Below are 12448 nucleotides of genomic sequence, written 5' to 3' on the forward strand. Positions count from 1 at the left end.
ATTTTTGGATATACATTAATGATATGTACCTACAGATTTTTTATGAGCATAGTTTAACGGTCTTACCCCATCACAACCCAAAATATTTACACTGTTTTACTCCAATGTTGGTAAACAAGTAAATGTTAACAAACACTGTATAGCCTCAAAACATGGTTAAACTATAATATTAATATAATGGATGGTCAGTTCTTGCAACCATAGCTTGGTCTATGAATATGAGAGCGATTGCATTTCTCCAGCCCCATCCCTCAACTTTTAACCGAAACAGAGTGGTAGGTTCGATTTGCTATTGTTTCAACAGATTAGCCCTTTAAACAAAACATGAGAAATATGTTATGAAGAATCTCCTATCCTTTATATTAACTTTTGTCCACTATATAAAAATGCACATTTCTGAACCGTCAAATATGTAAGTCTAGAAACTACACATCCCATGATCCTCCAGAACCTCTGTTTCCGTTCAATCTGACGTGTACGGATGTTTTCTGACAGTGGTCTACTCAGGAGCCCAAGGTAAGCGTGTTTGTAGGGCTTTAGCAAACCTTCTTATCTCATTTAAATGCATTTGTCAATGGAAGTTTATCACATTTTGATAAAAAACAGTGTTGTGCACACATTCAGTAAGTTCATTATGAGTGTCGTGAGTATATCACGCGTGATGATGTTGATTTGGAACAATTGCTAGCTCGCTAACCTAGATAGGATCTCCTAACGTTAACTACTGTGCAACTCTACTGTAACTGCCAGTTCATTCTAAGATAGCTGACTTAGCTATATACAGTGAAGTAAATATTCAATAACCTTGATTTTACTAGGTATGTATTCAGTTAGCTAGCTACATTCACATAACTCTATTTGAGCACTTAGCCTCATGTTTCTTCTCCATGCTTCCCCACAAATTACATTCAGACTGCATTGTATCACTGCGAGTTTCAGGGGAACATTGCGTAAGTAGCTAGCCAATGAGAGACCTTGAAGTATCTCTCAGGGATATGAAGTATCCCTGTGAGGTCAAAACATTGACTCCAGTCTCCATTGGAAGTTGGATTCAGAGATGATTTGTCTTGTATTTTTCTTTGAATTAAGGATTCTGTTATAAGAAGAGAACATCTCAGCTGCTATTTTGTTAATTTTCTGTATAGGTTTCTCTTATTTAACAGGAATTCTCTACCAAGATGTCAAAGAAGTCCAAGAAGAAGAAGAAGGAGAAGAAGGAGAAGGAGACAAATAAGTTATCTTTTTCCTCCAGTAAGGTGAGGAGCTTGCTGACATTTAATGCGACCTCAGAGTCTTCTCTTACGTCTCTTACTAAGAGTGTTAACCAAGGCTAAAGGTGTGTTTTTTTTGTCTTGAATCCAACAGTCGTCACAGAAGGAAAAGGGCACCAAGAAACGTAGTAGTGCAGAGGGGAAGCACCATGGCAGCTGTTCTGCAGAGGAGAAACGGGGGAGAGAGAAAAGAGTTAGCCACTCCACCCCAGGGAATAGTGCAGCAGGGAGCAGTCACAAGAAAGACAGGGAGTTCAAAAAAGCTCTCTACAGACTGGAGAAAACAACCTCGCAGGGTGCAGCGGAGGGAAAAAACGCCTGTCCTCTTGGAACCCTTCCTCAGGACAGCTCTGTGAGGAAGAGTTGCCCCAGCCAGGATGGGTCGGCTACCACCGGGGTCAAGACCGCAGACAGGGTGTCTTCCAAACCAGTCAGCAGTCTGAGCACGAATAAGACCCAGTCCCAAAATGTGGAGAAGATCCCTACGTCCCAGGGAAGCTCCAGTAAGCCATCCGACAAGAGCCCCTCCAAAACAGCCTCGAGCAGACTGGCGACCAGTCCCAGGTCCCTCATGGCCCAGCTGAAGGAGCAGACGAAGACGCTGGTGAAAAGGAGGTCCAGACCTGAGGAGAAGCTTGGCATTGGGAAGGACCACACCTCCCAAGGTAGGAGCTACCAGGACCCCCAACTGTCCCTGTCACTGGCTGAAGAGATGAGGGAGACCAGTCCCAGGTCCCTCATGGCCCAGCTGAAGGAGCAGAGGAAGACGCTGGTGAAAAGGAGGTCCAGACCTGAGGAGAAGCCTGGCATTGGGAAGGACCACACCTCCCAAGGTAGGAGCTACCAGGACCCCCAACTGTCCCTGTCACTGGCTGAAGAGATGAGGGAGAAGAGGAGGAAGCTAGTGAAGAGGAGATCTGAAGAAGAAAAGGAGGATGTTTTAAAGGCTAAACGGGACAAGAGTGGAGCAAAATCCTATAGTCTTCCCTCTAACAACAACACCACCACAAAGCAGTCCTCCACCTCTACTAAAAACGCTACCTTTGAGAAAATCTCAGATACAGAAAGACATAGACCTACCACCCAAAAGCAGGGCAATGTCTCTGATCTGTCCAAAACATCAGCGACATCTAAGTCCACGTGTGCCGAGGTACAGATGCCGCTACCCAAACCTCAGCTGCCTCTCAATTTTAAGATCCCCAAAAAGTCCAAACTTGTGCCACTGCCAGTTAATAGAGCCATCTGGGGGGGTGACCAGGAGGATAATAACGACAATAAACCCATCAGTGCTAGAGTGAAGGTGGTGTCTCCTGCTTCTAGGCTTTCTCAGCAGACAGGAAGTGCGTCCAAACTTTGGACACCAAGGAGTGTGTCCAAATCTTTGAACTCCAAAGGTGGTGTGTCTGCTGCTGTGAACAAAAACAAGCAGCACAAATGTGAAACGGTTCCAGAATCTTCCAAAGGTTGTAAAGAATTATGGCCCAGTTCAGCTCAAGGGATGACATTACCACCCTGTAACAGAACAACTTCCCCTGAAGATTATATAGAAGTCTATGATAATGACCAAGAGGTAGGTTTCTCAACATCATAACCAATTATTGATATGTGTGTGTCTGTAAGCTTGCGTTCAGTGGGGGTGTGTGTGTGTGTGTGAACACATCCTCTGTGTGTGTTAGATGCAGCTGGTGGAGGAGCTCCATCTGGCCCGCAGTGAGAAGAGGCTGGAGCTGAATGTGGTGGAGATCTATGGAGAACTCACCAGCATGGACATCGACCCATCAGAGGAGGGCATCACATTCACACTCGGTGAGAGAACCACCACTAACAACCCCTCCACACATACAAGCCAAACAATTACACAGAGGCACTATGCTGTGACCCAAGTGTTTTAATAGAAGGTGTATAAGACATTAGGTTTGTTCCGTCAGTGCATTCCTCCTCAGTATGCACATAAGGCCATTGGGGACGGACTCAGTATTACAACCCTGCTCTCTGCTCACCTGTGTAGGTAAAGAGGAGGATCTTCAGCAGGATCTGATCGTTGTCCTGGACACCAACATCCTTCTCAGTCACCTAGACTTTGTCAAGAAGATGAGGTCACACGGCCTTGGAGGTGTGTGGAAGGGACACTGTTTAAAAAATGACTAGATTAAATAAATACCACTACCCCAATTCCAATCACTCAGAGAACACAGTTCTCCTTTTGATCAACTCTCCTTCATCTCCCTGCTCCTCCTCCCTTCTTCCTCAACCTTCTCCTATTCCCCCACCTCTCTTCCTCCCCTCTCCCCCTCTTCTTCTCTTCCCCCCCACCTCTCCTGCCATCCTCCCAAACCTCTCCTCCTCCTCTCCCACCTCTCTTACTTCTCACCCACCTTTCCTCATCTCTCCTCCCTCATCTCTCCTCCACCTCCCCCTCCTCTCCCTCAGCTCTGGGTCTCCCCACAGTGCTCGTACCCTGGGTGGTACTACAGGAGCTAGACTCTCTGAAGAACAGGAAGAGGCTGTCCAGCTCTGTAGCCCACCTGGCCACACCTGCCGTTCATTACATCTACACCTGCCTGAAGAGCCAGGAGCCTCGACTCTGGGGCCAGTCCATGCAGCAGGCCTCTCAGAGCAGCCGTGAGTCCCCTATGTATTCCCTCCATTGGCACGGACTGAACAATAGTTCCTCTGGATTGCCACCTGCTGGCAATAGCAGCAGAGTGCTATTTCAACTCGGTGCATGCAGCGTCACAAAACTACTTGTTTCAATGACGAACAGTCGCGCTAGTAGAATCTCTCCCTTTCTGCAGAACCTCTGCCAAACTCTGTCTGACCTGTCGGCAGTAACTAAGCAGGTTCACCTCTCTGTCTTCAGTGCTGAGGTGATGGTCATGACGCATGTCTCCTGTCCCCTCTCTCTCTATCATTCTCTCTCTGACAGAGGGACTCAATGCTGAGAATAATGACGACAGAGTGCTGCAGTGCTGCCTGCAATACCAGAGTCTTTACCCAGAGGGTGCTCTCATCCTTTGCACGTGAGTCCACTCCCACCCTCCTGCTGCAGTGTCTGCTTGTCTTTCCTCTGCAGATACATGCAGGAAAGGTGTGTGTGTGTGTGCCTCTGTCTGCCTGCCTGTCTGTCTGGAGATAGTTCTGTATGTGATATGGTGCTGTTTGAAAGGGATACTGCTTGTCATCAGTATTCACTTCTTCATTTCACTAAGACTTCCTTTACACACTGTCTGGTCGCAGACACACACACACACACTCACACTCTCACACTTACTCACTCTGTCTCACTGTGTGTGACGTGCGTTTGTAGGAATATCTTTCTGTCTGGTTGATTTGATTGTGTGTGTGTGTCCACAGTAATGATAAGAACCTGTGTAGTAAGGCATTGCTGAGTGGGGTGAAGGCCTTCGGTAAGGCTGACCTGGTGGAGGAGGTAGACAGGCTCAAAACGCCTGGTGTCCACAACCTGACCCCCACCCAACCCCACACACAGAACCCTGTCAGCACACAGACACAAACCCTCATCTGCACCCCGAGCCAGACCCGTGACCACCAGAAAACCAGCCCCTTCCCAGGCCAGCAGCAGAATGAACAGAGCAGGAGTGATGGAGGGAAAGAGAGGGAAATGGAAGAGAAGCGAAAGAAGGCTGCAGAAGAGGCCCGGGAGCTGAGCAGCTGTGTGTCAGTACTGGAGGACTGTCTGAAGGAGGTGCTGTCTCGGGTGCTGGAGATTGAGATGAAGGAAGCCTATGAAGAACTGTGGACAGAGGTAAACTCCACAATCTTCTGTTCAATTCCAAATCAGCCAATCGGCTGTGTCCAGACTCTCCACGTTTTGCACAATCCCTGTCATAGATTTTAATTTGATGGAAACTCCCTCCAGCCGTTGCTTACCCCAGTCCCATGCTTTTCAATCCATGATGGGGAGGGTGCAAGTGCACACTTCAAGAAAAGTGTGGAGAATTGGGATGCAGCCTTGGCCTCTGAAAGGATTGAGCAGATTTGTAGACGTGGAATTGTGCTCAGTGTTTCCCCTCTGACTTTTATCAGCAGTAGTAGTAAGGGTAGTGAGGGGGTGGGTGTCATATTTTTTGCAGTGGTCCCAACAATTTAGCAATAAAAGTGACTCTAAAATGGCACAAGACATTCATCAATAAATTCCTATTGGGCAAAACATATTCCGAAACAAGTGCAAGTTTTTATAGTCACAAGATATAGTCATTTTGTGTAAGGATATATAGGAAAATACTGTCAAATAGAAGATGACATTCTCTACTGTCACCTAATATGAACATTCTATCTCAAATATAAAATGCTTGTGAATAGAGCCCCCCCCCAAAAAGAAATGTGCCTCAGTGTCCAAAGACAAGAATGGGAGTGTATATACAGAGGAAGCTTGAACTACGTAAAGTGATCAGATGTTGGCTATCATTTTGTAACCTACATTTCTGTTTGGAAACGATAGATCGTATATCTGAAACCGCCCTGGACTCTTGAAGGCCTTCTGCAGTGTTTCAAGAAACACTGGATCTCTGTCTTTGGCAACATCGTCCCTCGAAATCTGCAGCAATCCCTGGAAAACCTTCACAACTTCTTCTTCTCAGGTGAGAAACCATGACATCTATCAGATTACAGCACTCTCAAAATGCAATCAATATCCCTCTTTGGGAACTACAAATGTAAATGAGCTGTTATTTAGTGCAACACATCTTTTCTCCGTTTCTGAGACTTATGTTTTTGTTATACATTATCCAAATAAACTATAAATAATGGGGAAAAAAACACTTTAAAATGTGTGTGTACTTTGAACACTTTTATGGAAACTAGTACATTTGCATGCTAAAAATAAATGGTGATAGCCCTTAATATGGGCCCAGTGAACTGTGCTGCAAATAGAGTTCCCCCTGGCTAAAGCACAGTGCTATACTGCCTACACTGGCACTCCTACTGCTCTACAGAACTATATTCAGAATAAGGCTCTGCAGAGAAGTGTGTCAGAAGCAAAATGCTGACTGAGAGGTTAACTGCAGTAGCCATACTAAACATGTTGCTCAGTGTTGCCCTGGCTCTGTTTGTCGTTGTATTGCATTAGCAGCTGTTGTGTGAGTGTGTGTTCCCCTGTTCATCATACTCTCTCTAGCATGACCCCCCCCCCCCCATTCTAATCTTGGGTCGACCAGCCAGGACACTTAGAGAGTTGAGAGGGAGGGAGGGATGAACGGTGTGTATCGAAGAATCCAGAAGTGGAAACTACTGCAGTGTGTTACTGTTTCTGTGTAGTGTTTGTGCGTGTGTGTAGGTGGATGTGCACGGAAGGGAAGTGACATTAGGTATAAACAGACACACACACACACACACACCTTTAATTCCTACAAGTCTTCCTATTCTCCATTAACTGTACTGGCTCTGGTTAAATAACTACTGTACTGTCAGGACAAACTGGCTCTGGTTAAATAACTACTGTACTGTCAGGACAAACTGGCTCTGGTTAAATAACTACTGTCCTGTCAGGACGTACTGGCTCTGGTTAAATAACTACTGTACTGTCAGGACAAACTGGCTCTGGTTAAATAACTACTGTACTGTCAGGACAAACTGGCTCTGGTTAAATAACTACTGTACTGTCAGGACAAACTGGCTCTGGTTAAATAACTACTGTACTGTCAGGACGTACTGGCTCTGGTTAAATAACTACTGTACTGTCAGGACGTACTGGCTCTGGTTAAATAACTACTGTACTGTCAGGACGTACTGGCTCTGGTTAAATAACTACTGTACTGTCAGGACGTACTGGCTCTGGTTAAATAACTACTGTACTGTCAGGACGTACTGGCTCTGGTTAAATAACTACTGTACTGTCAGGACGTACTGGCTCTGGTTAAATAACTACTGTACTGTCAGGACGTACTGGCTCTGGTTAAATAACTACTGTACTGTCAGGACGTACTGGCTCTGGTTAAATAACTACTGTACTGTCAGGACGTACTGGCTCTGGTTAAATAACTACTGTACTGTCAGGACGTACTGGCTCTGGTTAAATAACTACTGTACTGTCAGGACGTACTGGCTCTGGTTAAATAACTACTGTACTGTCAGGACGTACTGGCTCTGGTTAAATAACTACTGTACTGTCAGGACGTACTGGCTCTGGTTAAATAACTACTGTCCTGTCAGGACAAACTGTGGGGTTGCTTACATTTGGCCTCTGTGTTTCTCATTGATGTATGTCCATGCTTGACTACATGTGATCATGTGTGTGTACTCTGACGTTCTGGTCTCTCTCCTTAGGTAAATCAGTAGAGCATAGCTCTACAGCGCTGGCTCTGTATGAGGCTAGAGATCTGCTGCAGGCCTTCGGCTGCAGGTCAGAGTACGATGGGCGTGTCCGACCGGCCCTCGCCTCCCTGAACGCCCTGCTGCAGAGGATAGTCCCTCAGGTATGCTGCAACGTCACACGGTGGCAAATACTTTTTCTTTATGTTTTGGACCCAAGTTGTTCAAACTTATTTGTACAGTATTCTTGTGCGTTTCTTAAAATCTCTTACAGTTTTACCATTGAGCTCTCGTCTAAAGAGACATTCCAATGTTTGTGCTTGTTTACAAATGGCAAATAAATGAAACTTGATCTTGGTTTGTAGCCAGAGAAAGTCTCAGAGGAGACCCACACCTGTGATGGTGACACCCTCATGGAGGAGGAGGAGGAGGAGGAAGAGAAACAGACCACCCCTGCTCAGGTGTCACACCAGGAAGTGTGGGTGATGTTTGAGAACATATGGAACAATGTGTGTGGGATCAGGTGAGCAGATGATACGGAGTTCAGGTTTAGGACCTGTGGAGATTAGCCCATAGTTGGGAAGGCAGGGTCCTAAATACTAGTATTTCTAACATGCATTCTAAAGATTGTGCCTGTTAAAGGGACAGTTATTTACTGAATGAATGTGAGTATATGTTAGTGTAAGAGGTCATTGTGCTTTGTTCAGCTCTGCTGTGTTCGCCGCTCTCCGCTTTGACCCGGGCGCCATAGAAACCAACCAGCCAGTAGAGGGTCCTCCCCTTCCCCAGGACGCCCTCTCCTGTCTGCACAGACTGTCTACTGCTGTCAGACAACTGCTACAGGCCTTTACCAGGTTAGTTATACCATACAGTACTCGCTCCATTCTGACAGTACAGTAGTTCTCTCCTGTCTGTCTGCACAGACTGTCCACTGCTGTCAGACAACTGCTACATGCATTTACCAGGTTAGTTATACCATACTGTACTCCCTCCATTCTGACAGTAGGTGAGATACCTGGCATATCTCTCACCTTAAACACCTGCAAACCTTATAACTCTTAGGACCAGGACTGGTGACCACTACCACCCCAAACTCAGCCTTACCATATTCAATGAGGCTGAATCACCCCCCTGTTCCAGACTAGAGCACTAAGGCTGTGTTTGAAGGAGCGATTGCAAATTGCCCAGAAATGGGACAAGCGTGATGACGTCACAGTAGAGCTCCTGTCTTGACTTGTCGTTCTGGTGTCACACTCTCCTCTCTGCTAGACTCACTGCCATTCAGGCCAGGGGAAGATAATAGCGAGGCTGCAGGCAATCTGCAATCAGTAACACTTTCACATTACGTCACTGACGGTTGCTATGGTGATGACGTTATTAAAAAAGAATCATCCCAGCAGTCACGGGGTCACTGAAATCGTTCATGTTATGGTTGATGGCTCAATGTGACGTTTCTATTAGTTTTAAAGAGTCTGGCTTTCTCCTGGACAGCCAAATGTTCTCGCCTTGTTTTCCACCACATTGGCTAGCTTCTCCTTCATCAAGAATTGGGGAATTTGGGGAATAGGATTGAAAGTAAGGCATGCTGCTGTGCACACATACACCAACACATACATACACCAACACATACATACACCAACACATACATACACCAACACACACATACACAGCCTTAAACGGGGGTCCGGTTTGGTTGGTGTATGGTGTCCCCTCAGTCAGGAACTCTGTGACATTTCTCTTTCAACAGTAACTATGAACATTCTGCCTCATTGTAGTTTCAGTTTGAACCCAACCAATGGTGTGTGCCTTTATTTAACTCGGGTCAGCTTTCTCCAGTTTTTAAATCTTTCCTTAATGTTAGAATTATTTCACAACACTGATGACGGATCAGCTCCTAGAGCGATATTGTCACCTATGGCTGCAGAAACTGATGCGGCTTATTGTAATTCTTACCCTATAATAATGCACTGAATCAAGATTTGGAACATCATTACACACGTTAGGCTACACATCAAGAAATATATTGAGGCAAAAATCACAAATAGCATTTATACATATATTATTTTTTTTACTAAATTCAATGAACATAATGTATTTCAATATCATTGAAATATATAGGCCGATGTAGTCTATACTCTGTAGGCTGTTTATCTTTCAATGCAGTCATCTTTTCATTTGAAGCATCTGTTTATCCTTCGCTTGTATGTAACGATCGCAAAGACATTGGCAACTTTGTATTTGTAATCAACTTTGTTGTCGGTGGTCAGAGATAGGGCTTTTGCTGTGACTGTATTACTGGTGGTCATGAAGGCAGTCAAATTCCATGTGATTGTTTAGCCACGGTAATTAGACTTCTCCAAGCTCTGATGCAGGCTGCTGGTCATTAGTAGCCTACCAAACTTGCTAACTGCCTAGTACTCAGCACTCTATTGTCCCTCTAATCACTCTGACATCAATGCAAATGTAATTTAAATTCTAATCAAACACTTCATGAGTACACATGAGCTCATGTTGCGCAACATTTCTATAGGCTATGCAATTGCGTGAGAAAAGTGATGGCCTCTAATAAAAATAGGAGGGCCGAAAGGCTTTCTATAGGCTAGGCCTACTATATTTAATTCTCAACTTTCCTAATATTAAGCACATTGCATATATTTATAACAGGAGTATAGCCTACCTGACTGGCATGAAAATGAACCATGGGAAAAGCTCCTCCATTCGTTATTTAAGTGTATAGAAGACATGTATTTTATCCCACTGCCTGTTTTGATACAGGTGCATGATAATGCTCCATTCTAAATATAAAAAAATTCAAACATATATTATTTAGTATATGTAAAGACAAGATTAATTCAAGAATAGTCTGATTGGTGTCAATATTATCCTATCGCTTGTGAATGATGCCCAGCTTGAAGGCAAGAAACAATGCAATTTTTTTGCGACGTTTGGAATCATAGTTGCACACCTCATGTAGCCTTGCCCATAGGCCTATATGTTTTGATAAGGTTTGTATCACAATTTGTGGCCAAATAACTTCTTAAAATGAAGCACATTAATCCGCTTTACAAGGGGTGTAGAGCCTAACTGGCATTTAGAAGCAGCGTGTGAGTTTCAAGTTTGGGGAAGATCATTTTCACCATTAAAATGCACCTTTTTATAATAAAAACATTACATACATAATCGCATTTGCGGTCACATTTGATAATGGTGTTTTCCCGCTAATGGAACATTCGCACTTATAGCTTACTGCCGTGTGCGCGTTGCTGCGATTATAATGTGAAGAAATAGCCTAATAGTTTAACATTTAAAGCTAAACGTTCTGATCTATTGCGTAAAATTGTTTGATTGATGCTAGTGGTTGCATTCATTTGGGATCTATCGTATCCCACAACTGTCCCAGACTGCTTGGAATATTTATTTCTCTCACAGAATAGAATAGGTAAACTTTTGTACAATGGGGATAGTAGATTGACAGGCTAGTGCTTTTGCTGTTTGTTAGGCCTAATCTTGTTGGCTGACAAAGTAAATGTGGATAGTTCTTCCAGTATCTTCAATATGCATGCAGTTGCATCCTCAGTGTCTGTCTTCACTTGTAGCTTGTGAGTAATACCCAATCACGTGATGGAGAGCCATGTGAGTGAGAGGTGCTTCGGTGTACACTGCACTCTGGGAGAAGGGAACAACGGCCACTGGCCGCAAAAGGCATGGATTTCTTTAGGGTGCATTATGGCCGCACAAAGGGGATGCCGCCATTAAATTCGAGGCATTATCAAGTGCTTGTCAAATTGTGAATGAGAGACAGATGAAGTGTGTACAGCCTGCGCAAAAAACAAAGCAGAGCCCCTGACTTTCAAGCTATTTTTTTAAAAAACATCATTAGTTGCGTCATGCAGCCTTACAATGTATTAAAAATCAAAACATATGTAGCCCAACCTTTGTAGAACAACTGAAGTTACATTAACTCTAAATTAAGCATATAGTAGTACTAATTTCTTTGTTAACCGCTCAACACAGAATAGCTGCATGTGCGCACTCCCTCAAATCGTTTGGAGAAAATATCCTTTGTATTTTATTCAGCTTTGCTCAATTGTATTCATTCTATAAAATAATATAAAATATTTGCTTAGAATTCCAAGGCGTTCTTGTCTGCTAAATTAACTAGTGTAGCCCACAGTAGTATGGCATAGCCAGATCAGGGCCTAACATAAGGACAACTCAGAGTATGCTGTTCTGTTCTTCAAAAAAAAAACTAACTTTTCTTCATATCATGCTTCTGTAGACCTGTCTAAAATAAATAAGCGCTCAGGACCTCAGACTGGGATGACGGTTCAACTTCCAACAGGACAACAACCCTAAGCACACAATCAAAACAATGCAGGAGTGGCTTCTGGGACAAGTCTCTGAATGTCCTTGAGTGGCCCAGCCAGAGCCCAGACTTGAACCCGATCAAACATCTCTGGAGAGACCTGAAAATAGCTGTGCAACTATGCTCCCCATTCAACCTGACAGAGCTTAAGAGATCTGCAAAGAAAAATGGGAGAAACTCCCTAGATACAGGTGTGCCAAGCTTGTAGTGTCATACCCAAGAAGACTCAAGGCTGTAATCGCTGCCAAAGGTGCTTCAATAAAGTACTGCGTGAAGGGTCTGAATACTTATGTAAATGTTATTTTTGTATAAATTTGCAAACGTTTCTAAAAACCTGTTTTTGCTTTGTCATTATGGGGTATTGTGTGTGTATATTGTTTCAATGTAATCCATTTTAGAATAAGGATGTAATGTAACAAAATGTGGGAAAAAGTCAAGTTGTCTGAATACTTTCTGAATGCACCGTTCGTGCAAGTCGGCGTGTTCAGTGGCTCTTTTAAGATGCTTTTGGGAAACAAGGCCCAGATTGGTGTTTTAGAGC

The 12448-nt window shown here is 44.1% G+C and overlaps 1 protein-coding gene across 3 annotated transcripts in view; it reads left to right on the top strand.

Moving 5' to 3' along the window:
* Positions 1–345: 345 nt before the first annotated feature.
* The window catches only part of swt1 (SWT1 RNA endoribonuclease homolog), a 35344-nt gene continuing 23241 nt past the window's right edge, over positions 346–12448 (top strand). Inside the window, exons 1-13 of one of the 3 annotated variants that reach the window (XM_029708062.1) lie at positions 346–516; positions 1146–1256; positions 1366–1983; positions 2152–2841; positions 2948–3077; positions 3280–3384; positions 3702–3893; positions 4198–4291; positions 4626–5037; positions 5734–5872; positions 7557–7705; positions 7907–8064; positions 8249–8395. In XM_029708062.1, coding sequence (XP_029563922.1) covers positions 1179–1256; positions 1366–1983; positions 2152–2841; positions 2948–3077; positions 3280–3384; positions 3702–3893; positions 4198–4291; positions 4626–5037; positions 5734–5872; positions 7557–7705; positions 7907–8064; positions 8249–8395 — 2912 coding nt within the window. In that variant the 5' untranslated portion in view covers positions 346–516; positions 1146–1178. Of the gene's footprint in view, positions 517–1145; positions 1257–1365; positions 2842–2947; positions 3078–3279; positions 3385–3701; positions 3894–4197; positions 4292–4625; positions 5038–5733; positions 5873–7556; positions 7706–7906; positions 8065–8248; positions 8396–12448 lie in introns of all 3 variants that reach the window. The other 2 variants (XM_029708060.1, XM_029708061.1) reach the window with 2 other exon arrangements.

This window comes from Salmo trutta, chromosome 22 (assembly GCF_901001165.1).
Source record: "Salmo trutta chromosome 22, fSalTru1.1, whole genome shotgun sequence".
In the NCBI taxonomy this organism is placed as follows: Eukaryota; Metazoa; Chordata; class Actinopteri; order Salmoniformes; family Salmonidae; genus Salmo; species Salmo trutta.